At 41.9% G+C, this 23,761-nt stretch overlaps 1 protein-coding gene across 2 annotated transcripts; it reads left to right on the top strand.

Annotated features, from left to right (window-relative positions):
* On the top strand, positions 1-22,763 carry CNTROB (centrobin, centriole duplication and spindle assembly protein). 2 transcript variants are annotated; one of them, XM_016222490.2, is made up of 19 exons: positions 1-821; positions 1,615-1,699; positions 1,952-2,033; positions 2,499-2,655; positions 3,539-3,655; positions 3,866-3,982; positions 4,313-4,411; positions 6,517-6,753; positions 7,096-7,242; positions 16,826-16,959; positions 17,510-17,635; positions 17,854-18,016; positions 18,911-19,163; positions 20,450-20,586; positions 20,862-20,925; positions 21,100-21,270; positions 21,425-21,557; positions 22,026-22,098; positions 22,331-22,763. In XM_016222490.2, exons 1-19 carry the CDS (start codon positions 540-542, stop codon positions 22,454-22,456), a joined length of 2,703 nt encoding a protein of 900 aa, XP_016077976.2. In that variant the 5' UTR covers positions 1-539; the 3' UTR covers positions 22,457-22,763. The 2 variants fall into 2 exon arrangements, with proteins under 2 accessions (XP_016077976.2, XP_016077977.2); XM_016222491.2 differs by lacking the exons at positions 21,100-21,270; positions 21,425-21,557.
* The last annotated feature ends 998 nt before the right edge of the window (positions 22,764-23,761 follow it).

Below are 23,761 nucleotides of genomic sequence, written 5' to 3'. Positions count from 1 at the left end.
CCCTGGGTAGAAGGGTGCAGCGGGCTGAAGGGTGTGGGGAGCTTGACGTTCCTGCCTCTCTGAGACTGGAGCAAGTTGATGGGCAAGTAAGGCAGCTGGACGGAAATTAGGCCCCTATTGGATTTGGGTTTGTTTCAGTTTGCACGTCTGGGTGTGAGATAAGGGCTGAGTGGACCAGTGGTAGCCTGTGCCAGAAGTTGACCTGCAACTTTCAGCACTTCAGATGAACTACAGTGGTGCTTTTGCCCGGCAATCGGTCTTCTGTCCCCACTCACTCCTTGCTGCACCCTCCTTTTTCACAGTTTCCAGGAGCTGTGGAAAGAAATGCTTTTGCTCTCTCCCATGACCTGTGGTACCGGTGGGAACCTTTCCTCTAACCAGAAAGACTCCATACCCTTATTCACCAAGGTTCCTTGGCTTGGAGTCTTCCTCCTTTCTCCCAAATCTTCCTTTTCTGTGTACTTTCCCCACTGGGCTCTTCTAAAGCAGAACAAGGAATTCCCAGCTCTCCTGTCTCCACTTGTCTCTTGCCTGTACTTATGGCGACATCAGCTACCAGCCCCAGTTCACCTCTCCGGGCGGAGGATCTCCTGAGTGATTCATCAGAAGCCCCTGGGCTGAACCAAGTATCCTCTGAGGTCACCTCCCAGCTCTATGCTTCTTTGCACCTCAGTCGTCAGGCAGAGGCCACAGCCCGAGCGCAGCTGTATTTACCCTCCACCTCCCTACCGCCTCATGAGGGGTTAGACAGCTTGGCCCAAGAGCTGAGTCGCAGTTTGTCACTTGGATTGGAGAACAACTTGAAGAAAAAGATGAGGGAGGTGTGTCTGGGGGACCCCTAGGGTCTTGGGATTGGGGGTGGTAAAAAAAAACACACCTTTACTGAGACTTGAACTATCAGATTTCAAATTCCTTTTAAGTACAATCAGTATTGCTTGTTTCTGGGAGCAAATGTTTAGGAGGGGGAGAGTGGCCTAGGACACCACAATTTGGGAAATTGGGAAATTTCCCAGTGTTTCCTTTGTTAGCGATACCTGCACTGTGGGATAAGTTCCTGTGCTTTGACTGGGATTTGGGGACTGGGGGTGAGGGTGAGTTTTCTTCATTCTAAGAGGTAACTAGGGACTTAAGGATAGCAGCAAAATATGCTAAGATCCTTCCAGCTCAAAACTGTTATGATTGTGTGGTTCAAAATTAGGCATGTAAATCATTAAAACATAGTTTAATCAATTACACATGTTACAGAGAAGATAGTTATTAGTATTGCATAGAAAAGGTCTCAAAGCCAATTTGCAGACTGGTTAGGTCTTCCAGAGTCTGAAAAACTGATAGCCATGAGCTACACAGTCTTTAGGCAGGGTATTTGCTCTCCAGTTGGCAAGAATCCTCACCACTGTTGTCTTAATGTGCCAAATTTATTTACACTACCTGTCTAGCTTCTGTACACATTTGAGTATCTGACCCTTATTGGATTAGTTCTCTTGTTCTTTCTTTTCTAGGTGCTGCTGGGGTAAAAATTCGTGGGTTTTAGGGAGTACTGGATGCCATCTACCCTGGCAGTAGGTAGAATATAGATTATTCAAGTTGCTTCTGGTTTCTGTGTTACTTTTCTAGGATGGTTCCAAGCATATCTTTGAGATGGAAAGTGTTCGGGGCCAACTCCAGAGCATGCTCCAAACCTCACGTGATACAGCCTATCGTGAGTAAATCCCTTCCCTATAAAGGAGAAGCTATATTTAAGGGATGGGAGAAAGTAGAGAAAAGAAGTGGAATGTGAGGAGTACCTAGGCCTCTGACAAGATTTCAGGAGCAAAGGCTCCAGTTCTTTGGGAGAGGGGTCGGAGGAGTGGGTGAAGTAGAAAGGAAGGCTCTCTGCTCTCTTCTCCTCCGAGTGGTCCCTGTTCCTATCCTTACCTGACCCTGGCTGTGGGATCCTTCTGGTTCTCTGCAGAGGATCCCTTTGCTCTAGGCGCTGGTTCAGAGAGACGGGAAGAAGACTCCTTTGACAGTGAAAGCACAGCCACCTTACTTAAGTGAGTTCTTGGGATTCTTCTAGCTTGCTTGCTTGCTTTCTTGGAAAGCCGAGTGTTCTGTTCCTTTGATCTTCCTTTACTGCTATTGTACCTCTTCAGACCTAAGACACTTGTCACTTAGCTGTTAGTGTTATCCTTTCTCTCCTATCTGCTACCCCCTTTAGTCCTTCAGGAACGTGGGCATCTGCTGACTAGTACCTGGCCTTCTCCCAACCTCTAGTCCTCCTTCTCCCAGAAGAGTTAGCTTGCTTCTGCTGAGACGTTTACCACAGGGAGTGTGGCATCGAGAAAGGAGCACTATAGAGTGAATCAGAGAACTTATGTGCTATTTATGGTTCTATCACTACCTAACTTAAAAACTTCTTGCCCTTTCTGAGTTTGTTTCCTCATTTGTAAAATGTCACAATTGGTCTAGTGGGTCTTAAAAGCTTTCCCAACCCTAATATTTCTACCTGATTTGCTCAGCACCCGGCCTCTGCAAGACTTATCTCCATCTAGCTCAGCCCAAGCCCTGGAGGACTTGTTTCCCCGCTACACCAGCCTTCGGCCAGGACCCCCACTCAATCCCCCAGATTTTCAGGGCCTGAGAGATGCACTGGATTCAGAGCATACCCGTCGCAAGGTGAGATATAAAGACTTCCTTTTGAAAGCAGCAAAGATTAGAAATAGGGCTGACTGTTAAAAAGGGCAGAGGGTTAAGGGCCCACAAGCTGGGACTTTGCTCAAATGGGTCTTCAGGGAGACCCCCTTTCACCATCCTATCTAAAATGGCACACCTCCCCTCCCATTACTCTGTTATTTCTTTCATATAGCTTATCATAATCTGATATATCTTGTTTGTTTTGCCCTTCTAAAATGTAAGCTGCTTGTTCAGCACTGTCTTCCTAAAGTTTAGAATATACCTAACATATAGAAACACTCCATAAGTGTTTGGTGAATGAACAATGAACTTTGTTGTTTTGTACAAAGGTTTTATAGTTGTTGATATAATGAGCTTTATCTCTTTGAACTTCAGCCTGTCTGAAGTGGGAAGAAAGAGGGATAAGGCAGAAGAAAAGTCAAAATCATTAGTTGTGTTGTCATTTTGGAACTCTCTCTTCTATTTTCAACTCCCTGGGCATGAGTGCAAGGCTTTTGCCTTTATCCTTGCTATGTTTAATCATTGTGTTCAATGAGCTTCTCAAGGCAGGAGTAACTTCCCACTCTGCAGCATGGGGTGCTGCTTCTTTACCAAAAGGCCCATGGAAATTTTTCTCAGGAGATCCAGGGAAGGGAAGAGCCTCGAGCTAAGCCCCTGCTTTCTGAGATGGCAGAGGAAGGTGTTGGAGGTCTTGGGCCTTTAAGGTTCCTGCTCCAAAATTCCTGATTCTCCTCCATACCTATTCTGTTCTTGGGACAGAGCCCATTTCCCGTCTCCAGCCCATTTCCCCCTAGAGGAGCTGGAAAGTTTGGTGCTTTGGTCAGACTAAGAATGGCAATACTCAGTTTCCTTATCCTCTTCCCAGCATTGTGAGCGCCATATTCAGAGCCTGCAGACCCGAGTGCTAGAGCTTCAGCAACAGTTAGCTGTGGCTGTGACTGCTGACCGCAAGAAAGATATCATGATTGAACAACTGGACAAGGTGCCAGGGTAGCAGAATGTGGTGGATCTCTCCATGGGGCACACCAAGGAATAGTAAATAGGGGGTGGCCAACCAACATCTCTTTGTTCATGCTAGGAGCTGGGTTAAGGTGTGGGTTTACTGACTACTGTGACTGTTAACCTTTCTTCTATGGGCAGAAAGAGGGCAAAAATATTATTTTGAAATGCCATCTGACTTTCTTCTCCTGAGACCCTGGCCCGTGTGGTGGAGGGCTGGAACCAGCATGAAGCTGAGCGCACAGAGGTACTTCGAGGACTCCAGGAAGAACGCCAGGCAGCTGAACTCACTAGAAGCAAGCAGCAGGAGGTGGGCAATATGGCATTAGAACCTAGGTCACTGATTGCTAGAATGAAGGGGGTAGAAATAGCTCTGGAATTAGGGTTCCTAACAGATTGACCTGAATCTTGCAGTAGCTGGCCTGACAATTCTCTCTTATTTCTGTTCCTTCACTGTTTCTGCTATCAAACTTGCATCACTGATGTCTTCCCAGCTCTCCCTACACCATGTAGTGTTTTTGGCCCTCAAGTAATTTAGTTAACTTTTGGTTTTAAAGTTTACATTGTTAATGCTTTTTGAAGTATAACATATAGAGATTCCCCTTAGTTCCTCTGTCCTATGTACCCCTCTCCCCAAAAGACAGTAACCCGCCTGGAACAAAGTCTTTCTGAGGCCATGGAGGCCCTGAATCGTGAGCAGGAAGGTGCCAGACTACAGCAACGGGAAAGAGAGATGCTGGTGAGAATGCTGAGTTGGGTTAATTCCAGAGGGCTATGGGCTGTTGGTGGATTGTGGGAGTTCATAACTTTAGTTGCACTAGGGCAGTATTTCCCACTCTACAAAAAGGGCTCTGCCACCAAGTAAGTTTGAGACTGCAAATTATACCCTCACTAAATTATCTGGGGAATTATTATTATTATTTTTAAATGTATCTTTATTGATTTCAGAGAGAGGAAGTGAGAAAGAGATAGAAACATCAATGATGAGAAAGTCATTGATCAACTGCCTCCTGAACACCAGCTGCTGGGGATCGAGCTCGCAACCCCGGCATGTGCCCTGACTGGGAATCAAACCTCGATCTCCTGGGTCATAGGTGGATGCTCAACTACTGAGCCACGCCAGCCAGGCTGGGGAATTATTTTAAAATATAGATTTCTGGGCCCCATACCCAGAGATTTTGATTCAGTAGATACGCAGTGGAGTTTGGGAACCTAAATATTTTCAGAAATTTCCTAGGTGATTTTGTTCAGCCAGGTTTGGAAACTCTGGTCTAGGGCATAGCCAAAAAAGGTATGGGATGAGACTCATTCACATTTCTTATTGCTGAAATGATAAGGTGATTACCCATATGAATTAGTAGCCAAGTTTGGAACTTGTTGCATGTATGACACATGCTTGCTACATGCATACTGGCACTTAAAATCTTAACAGGCTATACCCAACAATGTTGATGATGGTTGCTGGTTGGCTAGTACATGATGGTAGGCTGGATTTTTTATCCTTTGTGGAACTTCTTTTGATGATGGTGATAGCTATTGTATATTGAGTAATTACTATGTGCCAGACACTGTGCTAAATGCTTTACATACACTTTTTTTTTTTTTTTTTAATATATCTTTATTGATTTCAGAGAGAGGAAAGGAGAGGGAGAGAGAGACAGAAACATCAATGATGAGAGAGTCATTGATCAAGCCCACAACCCGGGCATGTGCCCTGACCGGGAATCGAATCCTGATCACCTGGATCCTAGGTCGACGCTCAACCGCTGAGCCACGCCCGGCCGGGCTACATACACTTTTTAAAAAAAGATTTTTAAATTGATTTTTAGAGAGAGAGAATGGAAGAGGGAAAGAGAGAAACAGATGTGAGAACAATACATCCATCAGCCGCCTCCTGCATGCCCCCTACTGGGGATCAAACCCACAACCCGGGCATGTGTCCTGACTGGGAATCAAACCAGCACCTTTTTTTTTTTTTTTTTTTAATCCTCACCCAAGGAATGAGGATTTTTTTTCCCCCATTGATTTTAGAGCAAGTGGAAGGGAGGAGGCAGGGGGAGAGAGAGAGAGAAACATTGATGTGACAAAGACACATTGATTGGTTGTTTCCCACATGTGCCCTGACCAGGGGTGAAGATTAGACCTGCAACCCAGGTACGTGCCCTTGACTGGGAATTGAACCTAACATCCTCCAGTATGCGGGGGCAACACTCTAACCACTGAGCAACACTGCCCAGGGCTTGAACTAGCAACCTTTTGGTGCATGGGATGATGCCCAACCAACTAAGCTACACTGGCCAGGGCTACATATACTTTTTACTTTAATCTTTACAAGGTCGACCCTGATATTATGCCTGCCCATTTCACAGATAAGGATGTGTACCTAAGAACACATAGTAAATGACAGAGCTGGGATTCAAACTGAGATTGGAACCCAGATTTACCTATTTCTGGAATAGAAGCTCTTATCTACTATATTATAACTCACTGGGGGCTTTTGTTTTTGCTTTTTTAAAAAAAACATATCTTTATTGATTTCAGAGAGAGGAAAGGAGAGGGAGAGATAGAAACATCAATGATAAGAGAGCCATTGGTCGGCTGCCTCCTGCACCCCCCGACTGGGGATCGAGCCCACAATCCCGGCATGTGCCCTGACCGGGAATCGAACCCTAATCGCCTGGATCCTAGGTTGAAGCTCATCCGCTGAGCCAGGCCTGGGCATGCGGGGCTTTTGTATTTTTAATGGACATAATTCTCAGTGGGTACATTGTATATGGGTGAGGGGGCAGTTTGCTGGTCTCTTGAGGGCATGCTGAGGATCTTGGTTTTCTCCTGGGGCTATAGGAAGAGGAAAGGCAAGCTCTGACCTTGAGCTTGGAGCTAGAACAGCAGCGGTGCCGGGCCCTGCAGGAAGAACGGGATGAGGCTCGTGCTGGGCAAATCAGTGAGCATCGACAGTTGGAGATGCTTCAGGTTGCCCTAGATGAAGAAAGGCAGACCTGGGCCCAGCAAGAGCTCCAGCTTAAGGAACGCTACCAGGCACTGCAGGAGGAGGGCAAGGCTCAGTTGGAAAGGGAGAAGGTAAAAGCTGTAGTTGGGGAATGGGGAACATATGAAGGGCAAAAAAATTAAATGAGATGTGATGTTAGTATATGGGGTGTTGAGGACTGGGATGGAGGGTGGAAAACTATATGTGGAGACAAGATGGAGAGTGTAGGGCCAGCTAGAAGGCTTGGGCATCAAATACACGGAAGACCAAAGAGTAAGATTAAACAGAGATTAGGAACTAGATCAAATGTGGAGAGGAAAAGGAAGCCTGGGTTTTAGGGTCTTAGGGTATGGAGGTGGAGATGAATTGCAGAATAGAAGTAACCAGGAGACAGGAAATTAGGTATGTACTTAAGTTTGATTTCGCTTTCTCAGGGGAACATGCAGAGGGAAGCGCAGGCCGCCCGGGAGGCCCAGCAGCAGCTGACATTGACGCAGTGTGAGGTGCGGCGGTTGGAAGGAGAGCTGGATACGGCTCAGAGAGAGAGAGATGCCCTGCAGCTGGAAATGAGCTTGGTGCAGGTCAGGAGAAGTAGCTCTGAGGCAGAGTGACCTTTTAGGAGTTATGACAAACACATTTCTAATTAGAATTTTGATTTTTATGGGCCTCTGTTTTTATGTGTAAAATGTGTGTTAAGGACAAATTAACAAGTTTCTGAGAACAAGTCAAATCTGAGAGACTTTTTGCCCTTATTAATGGTTGATTTAAGGAGATACTCAATTTCTGGGTTAGTTAGACCAGTGTTTGAACAAACACACTTCATTCACCTAGCCCATTGAATTAGAGGACTGACCGCATGGAAACTAATTTATCAAGGAGGCCAAGGGTAAAGATGTTAGTAAATAATTTATAAATAGCAATTTGTAAGCTGCTGTGAACTGGTGCTAGATGTATCTGTGTACTTGTGCATTTAATAAGCCTGTTAAATAGCCTCTCTATGAAAACTCTGTGCTAGGAGCTGGGGCTAGTCCTCACCAATAAGGAGCTCACCAGCTAGATGGGGAATTTTTCTAGTGCACACTTTTTTTTTTTTTTTTTAATATATCTTTATTGATCTCAGAGAGAGGAAAGGAGAGGGAGAGAGAGAGATAGAAACATCAGTGATGATAGAGTCACTGATCAGCTAACCCGCAACCCGGGGAATCAAACCTGGATAGCCTGGATCCTAGGTTGATACTCAACCGCTGAGCCACGCCCGGCTAGTGCACACATTTTTGAAGTAGTGTGGTAAACGATAATTGAGGTAAGGAGAACTGCTCTACTCATATGCCATTTTCTTAGTAAGGTCTTCCCCAACCACACTGAGTAAAATCTGTAACTTCTGACCATCCGTTTTCCTTCCCTGTTAAACTTTTCTCCGAATATACTACATAGTGTACCTTTTAAAATCTTGTTTGTTTTCTATAAGGTCCACTAGGGCAAGGATTTTTGTCTAGTCATTGTTAAATCCCAGAGTAGTGCCTGGCTTTAATGTTCAAGTCCTCTATTTCCTTAATGTTCTACTCATTATTGAAAGTGGGGTATTGAAGTCTTCAACTATTGTTGTAGAACTGTCTATTTCTCCCTTTAATTCTGTCAATTATTAATATATTTTGGGGTTCTCTTAGGTACATAAATGTTTATAATTATTATATCTTCTTTTTTAAAATGTATTTATTGATTTTAGAGAGAGAGAAAGAGAAAGATCCATGTCAGAGAGAAACATCGATTGGTTGCCTCCTGTATACACCCTCACCAGGTTGACTCTGCAACCTGGGTATGTGCCCTGACCAGGAATCAAACTGGTGACCTTTCGGTGCATGGGACGATGCTCAACCGAGCCACACCTGCCAGGGCGATATATCTTCTTAATACAACCTTTTTTGGCTTAAAATCTATTTTGTCTGACAATAATATAGCTCCTGAGCTCCCTTTTGTTTACTATTTGCATGGACTACCTTTTTTTCATCTTTTTACTTATAACTTATTTCCATCTTTGTATCTAAAGTGAGTCTCTTATAGAAAATATATAGGTGGATCATGGTGTTTTGTTTTGATTTGTTAATCATAGGCATATACAAAATTCCCTATTTATAATTTATTTGTTTATAAATAATTACCTTTTTTTCAATTACAGTTGACATTCAGTATTTTATATTAGTTTCAGATGTACAGCATAGTGGTTAGATATTTACAATTTATAAACTGATCCCCCCAATAAGTCTGGTACCCACCTGGCACCATACATAGCTATTACATTATTATTGACTATATCCCTACTTTACATCCCTGTGACTATTTTGTAACTACCAATTTGTACTTTTTAATCCCTTCACCTTTTTCACCTAGTCTGCCAACTATCCCCCTATCTGGCAACTATCAGTTGATTCTCTGTGTCTATGGGTCTGTTTCTATTTTTTTGTTTGTTCATTTATTTTGTTCTTTAGCTTCCACATATAAGTGAAATCATATGGAATTTATCTTTCTCTGTCTGACTTATTTCACTTAGCATAATACTCTCTAGGTCCATCCATGTCATTGCAAATGATAAGATATCATTCTTTTTTACGGCCAAGTAATATTATACTATATATATATATATATATATATACCACAATTTTTTAGTCCACTCATCTATTCATGGGCACTTTGATTGCTGGGTAAAATAGTCTTGGTTGTAGGTCTTTGCTTTTTATCACTTTGAATACTTGTGTCAATCTCTTCTGGCTTGCAAAGTTTCTGTTGAGAAATCAGCTGACAGGCTTATGGGAACACCCCTGAAGGTAACTAATGGCCTTTCTATTGCTGTTTTTAAGATTCTTTGTTTCTCTTTAACCTTTTGCTTTTTAATTATGATGTGTCTTGGTGTGGTCCTCTTTGGGTTCATCTTGTTTGGGATTCTCTGCACTTCCTGGACTTATATGTCTATTTCCTTTGTTAAGTTAGGGAAATAATCAGTCACTATTTCTTCGAACAGGTTCTTTTTTTCTTTTTCTTTCTTTTTAAAAAAATATATCTTTATTGATTTCAGAGAGAGGAAAGGAGAGGGAGAGAGAGAGAGAAAGATCAATGATGAGAGAGTCATTGATCAGCTACCTCCTACATGTCCCCTACTGCAAGTCGAGCCCACAACCCGGGCATGTGCCCTGACCGGAAATCGAAGCCCAATTTCCTGGATCCTACCTAGGTTGATGATTAGCCGCAGAGCCACACCCGGCTGGGCTCAAATAATTTCTTAATTCCTTCCCCTCTCTCTTCTGCTTCTGGTACTCCTATGGTGCAAATGTTGATAGGCTTGTATTTTTGTTTTGTTTTTAAACCATTGTCAATGTCTGCTCTTTTTTTGTTTTGACTTAATTTATCTTTATTGTTGAAAGTATTACACATGTCCTTTTTTACCCCCATTGATCCCCTCCACCCTGCACATCACCCCTCCTCCAGGCCTTCACCACACTATTGTCTGTGTCCATGGGTTATGCATAGATGCATAAAAGTTCTTAGGTTAATTCCCTACCCCACCCCCACCTTCCCTCTGAGATTCGTCAGTCTGTTCCATGCTTCTATGTCTCTGGATCTATTTTGTTCATCAGTTTATTTCATTAGAAGTAAGATCATGTGATACTTATCTTTCTCTGACTGGTTTATTTCTCTTAGTATAATACTCTCCAGGTCCCACCATGCTGTCTCAAAGGGTAAGGAATTCTTCTTTTATACAGCTGCATAGTATTCCATGGTATAAATGTCCGAGAAGATGCTTGATATGATTTTATTCTTCTTGAACTTGTAGAAACTTGTTTTGTGTCCTAACATATGGTCTGTCTTTGAGAATGTCCCATGTGCACTTGAGAAGAATGTATATTCTGTAGCTTTGAGGCGAAGTGTTCTGTAAATGTCAGTTAAATTCATCTGATCTAGTGTATCATTTAGAGTCACTGTTTCCTATTCTGCCATTTTTCATGACATCACTCTATTTTTGTTTTTTAATTCTATTTTCTAAAAATAAAATACTGCCAGAAAACATTATTAATATTGTTCTATAAAGTCAATATACATTTAGAGGTGACTACATAATTACTCCTTTCTTTGCTCTTTTTCCATTTCTTGAACTCAGATCTTCCACCTGGAATCTTTTTCTTGATGTCAAAATCTCTTTCATTTATTTATTTTAGTTTGAAAATATCTTTATTTTACATTCATTTTTGAAGGAATTCTTGGGTTGGCAGTTATTTCAAAATATTGAAAATATTCTGGTTTTCATTGTTGAGAGGTGAACTATCAGTTCATCACTCATAATTTAAATTTTTGTCTTTGTTTTTATTAGTTTTACTTGGCTGTGCTTAGTGTGCATTTAAAAAATCCTTTATGGAATTCTTTAGGCTTCTTGAAATAGATTGGTGTCTTTCATAAGTCTGGAAAACTCTCAGTCATTATCTCTGCATATTGCCTCTGCTCCATTGTCTCTGCCATATCTTTCTAGACTCTGATTAAATATATGTTAACCCCTGTATCTATGTTGCTCACTCTTTGTTTCGTATTTTCCATTTTTTGTGTTTTAATGCTCACTCGGGGTAATTTCCTATCTACCTTCCAGTTCACTAATTCTCTATTTAACTTTGTCTAATCTACTGTTAACCCACACATTGAGTTTTTAATTTTTGATTTTATGAAGTACTATTTTTATTTTCAAATATTAATTTTCCATAGTTTCTTGTTCTCTGATATTTTCAAGTATGTCTTTAATTACTTTAAACACAATTTTATCCTCTGTAGGTGATAATTTCAATATCTAAAATGTTTGAGGATCTTTTTCTGTTGTCTCTTGTTTTTGCTGGCTTTCCTGGAGTCCAGTTTTTTTTGGTTATTTTTAACCATGTGTTGGACCTTGTATTTGAAAAATTGTAGGAATAATTTGAGGCTTACAATGAAAGTACTTTGCTCCAGAGAAGATTTGCATTTGCTTCTACCAAGTCCTGAGAGACACTATAAGTCCATCACCAATTTAAATTAAATTTTCAATGGTTGGGATTACTCAAGTTGAGCTTCAATTTTGAGGAGGGTGTTCCACTTCTGGTTCACTTTCACCTTGAGGATGAAGCTCATTTGAGTCTCAGCTTATTGTGAATAGAGTCTCCAGTTAGACTCCCCAACTTATGTGGGCCTTGGCCTTTGATTTCTGATTTTCCCTTGAAACTCGATCAAAATAAAGGTTTTAATTTTCTAGGGTAGGTAAATGCCTCCAGGGCAAAAATGGCTGTCTACCATGCTTGCTAGCATGGCTAGGTGCTCTCTCTCTTTCACCCTTTGGCCTGTTGATTCTATACTGTTTTGTTACCTCTTTGATGCTTTTTAGGAAGATTTTCTATATAGAGAGAAAAATAGAATTAAATTTTTAAATTTTATTTAATTTGTTTTTGTGCAGCAGGAGAGTTAATCTGAATAACTTAACCTGCTAGTACTAGAAACAGGAGAATCTAATTGCTTTCTTCTTATACTCTGAAATAGTCTGTAAGGTGTGCTTCTTGAATATTTGATATTTGGTGACAGATTTTGCTTCTTATTTAATGTTTATGGAGATATTTAGGCTTTTTATTTCTTCTTGAATTATTTTTGGTACACTCACATTCTCTCTGTCACTCCATATATGTTCATTTCAAGTCTAAATTTTTTAATTTATTGACTTAAACTTGTTCATAATTTTATCTTTTCAACATTCATGGTGTCTTTTCTATTTTTTATCCTGATACTTATTTGTGTGTGATTTCTCTCATCTTCTCTTTTTAAAGCCATCTTACTTGTAGTTTAATTGAATATATTTTCAGAGAATCTACTTATGGCTTGGCTTTTTTTTTTTTCTGTCTTATTAATATCTATACTTTATTTCATTCCTTATTTTTTTTTGTTTTGTTTAGTTGTTCATTTCAAAATCTTCTTAAGATGGACGTTCCCTTATTCATTTTAGCCTTCTTTTCTAAATTTCTGTGTAAGTATTAATTTAAGTGCATCCCACAACTTATCCTATGTAGTATTTTCCTTATTGTTTGGTTCTGAATAATATTCCGTTTTTTATATTACTGTTTTTTATCTCCTGGATTATTTCCAAACATATAGTGCTTTTCTGATTATGTTTTTATTATTGATTCATAGCTTACCTGCTTTGTGATTAGAGAGCATGGTCTTTTAAAAAATTACTTTTTTATGTATATTCCTACCCAACTTTTTGTTGCAAAATATTTCAAACTTAAAGAAATGTTGCATTATAGAATAACGAATATACTTAAGATTCATCAATTTCATATTTTGTTACATTTGTCTGTTGTCTGTACTTCTCCCCCCCCTTTGGCCCTCTCTTCTATTCCCTCCCTCTTCCTCTTTCTCCCTTCCCCACTTCATATCATTTGAGAGTTTCTTTTGGACATCATGAGAGAATATGCTTTTTTTATAATTTAAATTTTTTGAGACTTATTTTATCTCCTAATATGTGGTCAGCTTTTCTAAATGTTTCATGTGTGCTTGAAAATATGTATAGTGTTTGTAGCGTTTGGGTGCAGTTTTTATTTGTGTCTAGTTTGTTAATTGTGCTGTTTAAACCATTATATCCATATTGATTTTTTTTCCTATTAAATCTCCCTTAGTGTGGATTTGTCTATTTTTCCTGCAGTCTGCTAATTTTGCTTTATACATCTTGTGGCTATATTATTAGATGCATATGAATTTTAAAATTGCCATATCGTTTCCTGGTAATTGCATGTTTTATTCTCAGGAGGTGACTCTCTTTATATCTTTTATAATGCTTTTTGCCTTAGGGTTTATTTTTCCTTAATATTAATAGAGCTATACCAGCCTTTTTTTAAAAAAAAATAGAATTTTTTGCGGGGGGGGAGGGGGAAGAGATTAATCAGAGAACTTACATGCATATATGCATAACCCATGGACACAGACAATGGTGTGAAGGAGGCCTGGAGAGGGGGGAGTATACAGGGTGGAGGGGATCAATGGGGGGGAAAAGGGGACATCTGTAATACTTTCGACAATAAAGATAAATTTTTTAAAAATAGAATTTTCCTGGCAAATATTTTTCTAAATCTTTTTACTTTCAACTTTTATAGATTTGTCTTTTAGCCAGAGCATTAGGTTCATTAACATTTAATTTATTTATTCATAGGTGGATCTGTGCTCTACTTTATATCTTATTTTGTCTTGCCTATTAGTATTTATTTCTTCCCTCTTCCTTGCATCTTTTATTTTAGATTCATTACTTTCTGCTCAGTTTTCTCATTGACGATTTTTTCCTCAGCTAGTTCAAAGTCATAAGCTCAGTTTCTGTTGTTCGTTTGTTTGCTTGCTTGTATAGGGTTACTTTAGGAGTAATAACATGCATACTCAAATTATCAAAGCGTACTAATCAGAAGTAAATATCAAAGACAAGGACAGGAGCCAGAGATCTACATGGGTGGGTCAGGGTAGAATTCTCGGAGAACTTTAAAGAATATCTAAAAAATATAATAAAAGTTATCTGTAACAGAAGTTCAAATAATACAAAAGTAAAAAGTATTGGTTGCCTCCTCTTATCACACCTTTTGGTGTATCTCCTTCCAGAGCCATCTCATATATGAGCCTATGGGTTGGTGCATTAAAAATATGTGAACATGCTATGTATTTGCTGCAACTTGTTTGTTTTTTAACCTCATAATATATTATAGATATCTTTCCATGTCAATACATACAGATGTATATCATTATTTTTAAGGGTTAGATAATATTGCAATGAACAGATGCTTACTTAAGCATTTTCCTTTTGAAGAGAAGTTTACATTGATACCAATTTTTCACTGTAAAAACAGTGCTGCAGTGCACATCAGTGTGCATAAATCTTTGGCACCCCTTCTGTAGCACAGATTCCTGAAAGTGGAATCGCTGGCTTAAAGGGAGTGTATATTAAATTTTTTCATTAAAGAAATTAGATAAGATATCTAGAGTAGTCAAAATCAAAGAAACAGAAAGTAGGATGCTGGTTGCCAGGGCAAGGGGAGGGGAAAATGGGGAGTTGTTATTCAGTGGGTATAGAGTTTCAGTTTTACAAGATGAAAAAGTTCTAGAAATGTGCACAACAATGTGAATATAGTTAACACTACTCAAATTTATATTTAAAATGGATTAAGAGGATAAATTTCATATGCGTTTCTTACCACAATTAAAATTTTGTTTTTTTAAATTTTAGGTTACTGTAAGAGTTTGGTATGACTGGGACATATTTGGGAAAGATAAGGTAGATGGGTGGTGGGAGATCAAAAAGGGCCTTATAAGCCATTTTAAGCAGCCAGAACTTTATTTTTTAAGCAATTGGGGCATTTGAAGGGTTTCAGTAAATTGAGCATTTTCATATTTTAGAATATTCACTTAGGCATGAAGTGGAAGATCTATTGGGGCCAAAATGGGAGAGGGGAAAGGGAACAGTAGAGGCAGGGAGGTAAATTAGACTTGAAATAATATTGAATTAATGTAGTAGTGAGTGGAGGGTAAATTAGATGTTAAGGAAATAGAATGTACTGACCAGTTGGAAGGGGTAAAGTAGGAGGAGTCAAGGATAACTCCAGGTTTCAAATAGTTTGTGTGTTTCAGTGGAGAGTGGTGCCATTAACGAAGGCAAGAAATATAATAGGGACAGAAGGTTTGAGGGGAAAAAAACAAATGATCTCATTTGGGATGTATTGTTTTTGAGGTGTATCCAAATAGAGCTATTCACTAGGTTACTGGGTATATGGTGTTAAAGCCTAGAAGAAAGGTCTAGGCTAAAGAGAGCTTTAAAACATGTTTTAAGGTATAAATGGTAGCAAAAAACATGGCCTAAAGGGCAGACATTTATTACATACATGTGAAAGCATCAGTGACCAGAGTGTTAGTGTATGGTCTAAAGCAGACTGAGGACAGAACTCAAGGAAGCATTCAGCCTTTATGGACAGGTGGAAGAAGAGCAATCAGCTGAGTCTGAGGAGCAGTCAGATAGAATGAAAACACGGAGATGGTGACAGGTGGCATCATGGGAGCCAAGGGAAAATGGTTTTAGAAGGAAGAATTGGTAGAAGTGGCAGATGTTGCAGCCAGATCACGTAAGACTGAGAAATCACCACTGTTTGTATTTAGAAATTAAATTCTTTGCCATGAAGTATGTTAAAAGTAGAAATCAGATTTCAGTGGGTTGAAAAATATGAGGTGAGAAAATGGAGAGAGTGATATAGACTGATTCTGCTTTAGGAGGAAGGGACACTGACATTTATTGAATGTTTGCTGGGTTTCAGGTACTGTTATCTCTGACTCATAACAGATCTGATTGTTCTACCTGACATTTCTACATTTCTTTTCTTTTTATTTATTTATTTTTTGTTAATCCTCATCCGAGGATATTTTTTCCATTGATTTTTTTTTTAATTAATTTTTTTTTCAATTTTTGTTTAAAATATTACAAATGTCCCTTTTTCTCCCCAATGACCTGTTCTACCCTGTCCCCTCCCCCTCCCCAGTCCCTCTCCCACCATCATCCGTGTCCTTGGGTTGTGCACATATGCATACAAATTCTTTGATTGCTCTCTCCCTCCACCCACCCACCCTTCCTCCCTCTGACATTCCTCAGTCTGATCTGTGCTTCCCCGTCATTGAACCTATCCTGTTCATCTATTGATTTTTAGAGTGGAAGGGAGGGAGGGTGGGAAGAGAGACACACATCGATTGGTGGTTTCCCACATGTCCCCCAAGAGAGGCTGGGGATTGAACCTGCAACCCAGGTACGTGCCCCTGACCAATAATTGAACCCACAACCTTTTGGTGCATGGGCCAACACTCTAACCACTGAGCCACACTGGCCAGGGCTCTAACATTTCTTTTGGTTAAAAAAATACATTTCTTTTGTCCAGAGTCATTTTCACATTTGTGTACTTGTATGGTGTGAGTACCTCATAATCTAAATGGAAAGGGAACCTCTTTCATTCCTTTTGGCAAAATTCTTGTTCCTCATCCCTTGGGTATGTGGCGGGAAATGTTGGCACGGGGATTTTTTGGTCCACATTATATCCTCCACCCTCTTAATTACAACCAGAATTGAGCTATTAACCCACCCTCCTTCTCTCCTAGGCCCGGTACGAAAGCCAGAGGATCCAACTGGAGTCAGAGCTGGCTGTGCAGCTGGAGCAGCAGGTGACAGAGCGGCTGGCACAGGCTCAGGAGAGCAGCCTGCGACAAGCAGCCTCCCTGAGGGAGCAGCACAGGTGCGCCGGTTACTGGATGCTGCCGTCCTCAGCCACACAGGTGTTGTTAGTGCCCTGCCCATACCCTCTCTGATCCCTTTATCATTGTCCAACATGCTGGCTCTGTCAGCGAGGACCCAAGTCTGTGCGACAGCTGCCTGCAGGTGCACTTAGAGAGGCCAGAGTGCTTGACGATTTTCATTCCACAGGGCTAGCCCTTACCCAGTAACTGATGGGTGCAGGAATATAAATTTCCCATCTACAGAGCTGCCCTGCGGAATTGAACTTCCTTCCCATCCCAGTCTCACTTCCCCTCACCCCCATTTCCCTACCAATTTTTTTCTGGAAATGTTTCTTAAATGAATCATCTTCCCATAAACCCTCATCTCTGTCTCTGACTCTGGGAACCCATCCTAAGGTACCGGCTTTGACCTTACCTCTTTCCTGAGCCCACTGAGCTGTGCCATGCTGGCTGCCTGTGGCTGGCTGTCTCTCGCACACTTTCTGGCTTTTTCTCATTTGATTACTTCTGTCTCCAGATTCAGTTCTCTTTTCTCAACTGTCCTCTTAGGAAGCAGCTGCAAGACCTAAATGGACAGCACCAGCAGGAATTGTCCACTCAGTTGACTCAGTTCAAGGTGGAAATGGCAGAACGAGAGGAAAGACAGCAGCAGGTGGCTCAGGACTATGAGCTCAGGTACTGGTCCTTGGAGTAGCCCTTTTAGGCTTGTCTCCTTCCTGCACATAGAGCCCAAACTGGGAATGGTGAGAGCTGCCCCCTGTCCTCTTCTACATTGGCTCCACTCCTTTCAGAATTTCCAAAGTCTGTCTGACATTCCGTTCTGGTTCCACTTATTCTCCAAGTCTTTGCTTTCTCAAAGGCTACCTACATCAGCTCTCCCGTCTTCTCTTCAGACTGGCCCGGGAGCAAGCACGAGTGCGGGAACTGCAGAGTAGGAACCAGCAGCTGGAGGAACAGCGGACCGAGCTGGTAGAGCGACTCCAAGCCATGCTGCAGGCCCACTGGGAGGAGGCAAACCAACTGCTCGGCACCTCTACCCTGCCTTCTAACCCCCCAGTAGGCATTACCCCTTAAGCTAAGCTGCTCAAAGTTGTGTTTGGGTCCCTTTGCAAATCTAGCTTCCTCCCAAGGGAAGTCTTAAGTTCAGGTCCTTGGACCTGCATTTAAAAAAAAAAAGTGAACTTTCCCCAGAAATAACTGTCTCGTGAAAAGAAATCTTTTTTCCCATGGCCATAGCTCACCCAGACTGGCCACATTGCATTGGCCTAACTCTCTTCTCCCAGCCCAAGAGGTGGTGAGGAACACATGATAGTTTTGCCAAATGGTGGTTGAATTATGATGTTAAGGGCCAAAATTGTTGCTAAGTCCTGCCCTAGAGTAGGCTTGAGAGTCTCACCCTGACCTGTCTTACGTTGGCATCTCCTACTTCTTTTAATTATGAAATTTTTATTATAAGCTAAAATTTTTTTTGGAATAGGTAGTAATATGCACATGGTAAGAAAAAAAAAATCCAAACAGGTCAAAAAGGTACACAGTGAAAAGTAATCTCCATCCCATTTCTGCACCTCAGTCTGCCAGTTACTCTCCCAAAAGGAGCCACTGTTACTGATGTCTTGAGTGCTCCCCCACAAATGGTAGCCTTCTATGCAAGGTTGTATAATTTTTTATTTAACTCAGTACTTATTGGTGGAATTTAAAGTTGTTTTCTATAGTTTGCATCTACAAACTGCAATAAATATCATTAATATATGTTTTTGTGCAAGTGTATCTATAAAATTTCTACAAATGGAATTGTAAGATCAAAAATAAGCTTTTTAAAATTTGATAGATATTATCAAATCTTCTTTTAAGGAAATTCTACTAATTTGCTATCTTATTTAAAGTGTCTGTACCATGTTTCTTAAATGCACTGGGCTTTGACCCTTCTTTCTATCTCCCTCTTATACTCAGGCCCCGGCTGCCAGCTCCTCCAGCCCTGGGCCTCAGGAACGAGAGAAGGGGGAGAGGAGGATCTGGACTATGCCTCCCATGGCTGTGGCCCTAAAGCCTGTATTGCAGCAGAGCCGGGAAGCAAGGGATGAGCTGCCTGGAGTGCCGCCTGTTCTCTGCAGCTCCTCCCCAGATCTTAGCCTCCTATTGGACCCCACTTTCCAGAGCCAACATTCCTTCCAGCCCCTGGAGCCAAAGCCAGATCTCACTTCAGGTAACTGGGGACAGACATCATTGGGGTTCCCCTTACATGCACTAATTGGCTCCCTCTTACCTAGCTTCTTTTCTGTCTGGGGCTTGAGTATTTAGTTTCCCAGATGTCTGAGTGACCATAGGTTGCAAGGAGCAGAAATCTGCTCAGGTTGGTTTGAATAAAGGCAGTGAGATCTCATGGAAATGTGATATAGCTGGACCTAATGAGACCTGGAGTTTGGATCCAGCAGTGCTATCAGGAGCTAAGGCAGCTACTCCTCTTCAATTTGGGCTTGCTTGCATGGGCTCTTGACTGCTTCTCCCTGCACATCTGGTCCTCTCTTGGTAGACCAGCACTTTCTCTCACTCAGGGCTCTAGCTCTCTTAACTTTGCCTCGCACATGGATTTGACCAGCCATGACACTGATTCCAACCAAGACTCTAGGTAACCTTATATAGACCATGGTGTCTCTGTTTCTTAGGTCCAATTTGAAGAGAGGCGATCTGATGGGTTGACAACAATCCCTTGGATTGGCTAACCTTGGGAGTGGTGTCCACCCTGGTTTAGTCATCTGCAACTTGGGTGGATGGGGGTGCTCTGTGTGGTGCAAACATGACAAGCCAGGTTGAATTAAGAATGAGGGATGCCCTGACCAGTGTGGCTAATTTGGAGTGTCGTCCTGTGCACCAAAAGGTCATGGGTTTGATTCCCAATCAGGGCACATATCCAGGTTGCAGGTTTGATCCCCTGTTGGGTGTGTGCAGGAGGCCAATCAATGTTTCTCTCTCACTTTGATGTTTCTCTTTCTCTCCCCCTCCCTTCCTTGCCCTAAAATCAATGAAAACATATCCTCTGTTGAAGATTTTTTTAATTAAAAAAAAGAATGAGAGATGAATTATATCACAATTTTAAATATAAAAATTATGTAATAATAAAAACGAATGAGGGCGTGTTCTGGTGAAGGGACCAAAACATGTCTATTAATCCTAAACCATTCTGAGTATTAGTTTCTCTTATTTAAGTAGTTTGTGGTGGTATTTATTTATTTAGAGTCTGAGTACCACAGCTTTCCCCTCCTGTCTATACTTCTTAGAATTCAGTTGTTCCGTCTCTCAGTCCCCTTCAGCCCTTCCCTCCAGCTATTTTAATTTTTTGTTATCTTCTTGCTGCAATGTCTCTCCTATATTTAATAGGCCTCTTTTTTTCTGGGCATTTGGTGAGTTGAGTTGTGGAGGAACCTGCAACATACACGTGTGCTTGTGTGCACGCACACACGTTTCATTTTACAACTGGGAAATTCTCTGCAGTTGGGGCCTTCCATTCCAATCAAAGAGCAGAACGGCCATTCCCTGAGGAAGATCCTGGGTCAGATGGGGATGGATTCCTAAAGCAAGAGCTGCCACCTCCTCCTCAGCTGGAGGGCCTCAAGCATTTTTTGCACCAGGTAAGAAAGGGCCCACTCATCCCACCTTATTTTCTTCTTCCTTCCTCATTTTCTCTCCCTACTCTAGGAGTCCAGGGCTCTGGCTTCATCTCCCTTTTAGGACTGATACTTTGTCCCAGCTTCTTACTCTCCCAGTCTAATTCCTATCTCGTAAGTCCTTTCTGGAACTTAGGTGACCAACCTTAGCTCTTCCTGCCCCAGCCTTTGCTTCCTTCAGATATCTAAGCCTCTTTCTTTGTTGGTCTTGAGGGAATCTTACTATCTTGTCCCCCCAGCTGCTGGAGACAGTACCCCAGAACAATGAGAACCCCTCTGTGGACCTGTTACCCCCTAAGTCTGGTGAGTGCCAGCTCTAAAGAAGGTTGGGGCTACGCCTGGAAAAGGTGGAAGTGGGTTACCTGGGAAAGATTTTAGGAGCTGGTAAAGTGATGAAGACTAATAAAGGCCAGGGCATAGGACCTCCTTGGCTCTTTAGCCCATTTCCTGATTCTTTGATTTCTTTCCTTTTGCTAGTTCCCCTGACTGTCCCATCTTGGGAGGAAGCCCCTCAAGTGCCACGCCTCCCACCCCCTGTCCATAAAACTAAAGTACCGTTAGCCATGGCATCTAATCTTTTCCGGGTCCATGAGCTTCCCTCAACCCATCTACAGAGCAGCGGTCCCAGCAGTGGCTCCCCAGAGAGGGGTAAGCAGGTCATGGTTTACTGGGAGATAAAAAGGGAAGGGGCTGGGTGTGGAGCCAGTACTTGGAACAAAGGCCCTTCTGGGTTCCTAGGGAGGTGGGATGAGGGCTGGGGAGAGGAGGCCTAGGATGACCACCATTACTGATACGTCTTTAGGTAGAGATGGGCTCACATCCTCGAGGCAGCTGATGGAGATGTCTCAGCTCTTACGACTATACCAAGCTCGGGGCTGGGGGGCACTGCCTGCTGAGGATCTGCTGCTCTACCTGAAGAGGCTGGAACATAGCGGGTACCAGTCTGGGAGGGAAGGGAGGAAGGGTTAGGTGGGTAGAGTCTGGATTGTGGGCAGGCAAGTGGATCAGGCAGAGAAGGAAAGGCATGTGTATGTTGTCCACGGAATACTCTGTTGTCCTTTTCTGGGGAAGAAAGTGGGGGTGAGATGTACGTACATCAGCAAGTCTCCTTCCTGCGTCTCACTGCTCCCACCTTTCTTTTGTCTCTTCCTTTCTACTTTGTTTTTTCTTTACTTCTAAAAAAGTCTCTGTGCAGCGTCTTTCTCCCTTAGTTTTTTCTTTGCCCTACAGCTCTTACCCCTGAGTCCTAGCTTGTGACTACCTAGCGTAACTCAGTATTTGAATCCGCTGGTATTCCTCGTGTTCAATTCCAGCTCTATCTTGTTTATTCTTATTCTTAAGAGACAGGGTTGGAGAGAGTGGGGGGCTGCTCCCGCATCCTCACCCCTTGATTTGTATGGCAGGACTGACAGCCGAGAGGATAGCATCCCAAGAAGGAACACAGACTCCCACTTGGGTGAGATCCCCCGGAAAGAGGTGAGCGAAAGCAGGGCAGACGAGGAGGGTGGAAGGGCTCTCGCTGACCAGTCCCTCCGACTCTGCACGCCCTGGCTGGCTCCGTCCTCTGTGGCCTGTTCCCATTTTCTGTAGTGTGGTCACTCCCCTTTGCCGAATGCTCCTGGCCTTCTCCATGACGCCTTTCCTCGGTGGGGCGGGGTGGTCAGGGTACACAATGCTGACTTTCTCTCCTCTTTCCTTCAACTCTCAGATTCCTTCCCAGGCTCTCCCTCGCCGCCTTGCCACAGTCCCTAAGACTGAAAAGCCTCCAGCACGCAAGAAAGGCGGACACCCTGCCCCTACTAGCGTGAGGAGTCGGGCAGGAATCTGGAGATAAGTCCCTGCCCTTTCCCCTCTTTTTTGTTTTCTTCTTATTACTATTTTAATAAATGCTCAATAGTCTGCATTAGAGTCTGTGACTCTTAGGAATTTGGCAAATGGAAGTTTTGTAGGAAACTATTTTGTAAGGACCCTTACTTTATTCTGTTTGAGTATGTTTTTTATATGTTACGTTTCTATTTTATAGTCTGTGGAAAAAGACATAAAGACAGTCTTATGGCTAGATTGGTGAAGTTTTAATGAGCTAAGGTTCAATGTTTTGAAAATAAAGCCCACAGAGTGATTAGCTCTGGTTGGTAGTATAATTTTGAATGATTTTTATTTTCTTTATACATTCCTGCGTCCTCCAAATTTTCTAAAACAAGTATGTATTATCAATCAAAAAAACCAAACTTTTAATAAAAGAGTAAGTTATATAAAGAGTTTGAGTAAAAATTTAATTGTTAGAGAGACAGATCTCTCTTTTAAGAACAGGTAATGATATTAAGATATAACTTTTTTAAAAAATTTATTTTAGAGAGGAAGAGGGAGAGGGAAGGAGGGAGAGAGAAACAGCAATTGGTAGCTTCCTGTACACGCCCCAACCTGGGATCGAACCCTCAACCTAGGTGTGTGCCCTGACTGGGAATCGAACCTGCAACCTTTTGGTGTATGGGACAATGCTCCAACCAACTAAGCTACCTGCTGAGTGAGTGTTTTGAGGGACATAATTTACTAGATTCTGTGAGGCCCTTCTGTTTGCTCCTGAATTATTTGGTTAAATCCAGAATAGACATGATAGAATATAGACTCATATAGCATTTCATACTGATAAATGTTTAGGTCTTATTTCCTTCCACCTAAAAGTAACTTTCTAGCCCCTGAAAGAGGGAAAAAAGGAAGAAAAGATAAACACACCTGACCAGCAGCTGTATTGGTTCTCCTGCCCCAACTCTGGCCTGGACAGCATGGTCGTCAGTCTCACTCAGGACTTCTCCCCCTGGCAAAGAAACAAGAGGCACACTCGCACAGGCATAGCACTAGGCTCGGGGACCTTTCAATCTGCCTCTTCACCTGCCTGTGGAAATGTTTGCTTTTCTATTTTTTACCTCAAGTGCATAAAATTGATTTGACCAAACTCTGTGACTTATGGAACAGTATAATTTTGGTAGCAGAGGGTTTTATACCATTTTTAAAAGCTGGCAAAATGAACACCCAGTCTTATTTCATTATCTCTTGGATTCCAAGTTGCCACCATCAGTCAGCATGCCCTACATTTTTCTTAACATTAAAGACAGTCAGGAGAATATTTTCCAACTCCCCA

The sequence above is a fragment of the Miniopterus natalensis genome, chromosome 17, assembly GCF_054644295.1.
Source record: "Miniopterus natalensis isolate mMinNat1 chromosome 17, mMinNat1.hap1, whole genome shotgun sequence".
Taxonomy (NCBI): Eukaryota; Metazoa; Chordata; class Mammalia; order Chiroptera; family Miniopteridae; genus Miniopterus; species Miniopterus natalensis.
Note: the sequence above shows the minus strand (reverse complement) of the source record. Positions and strands in the feature narration are given on the sequence as shown.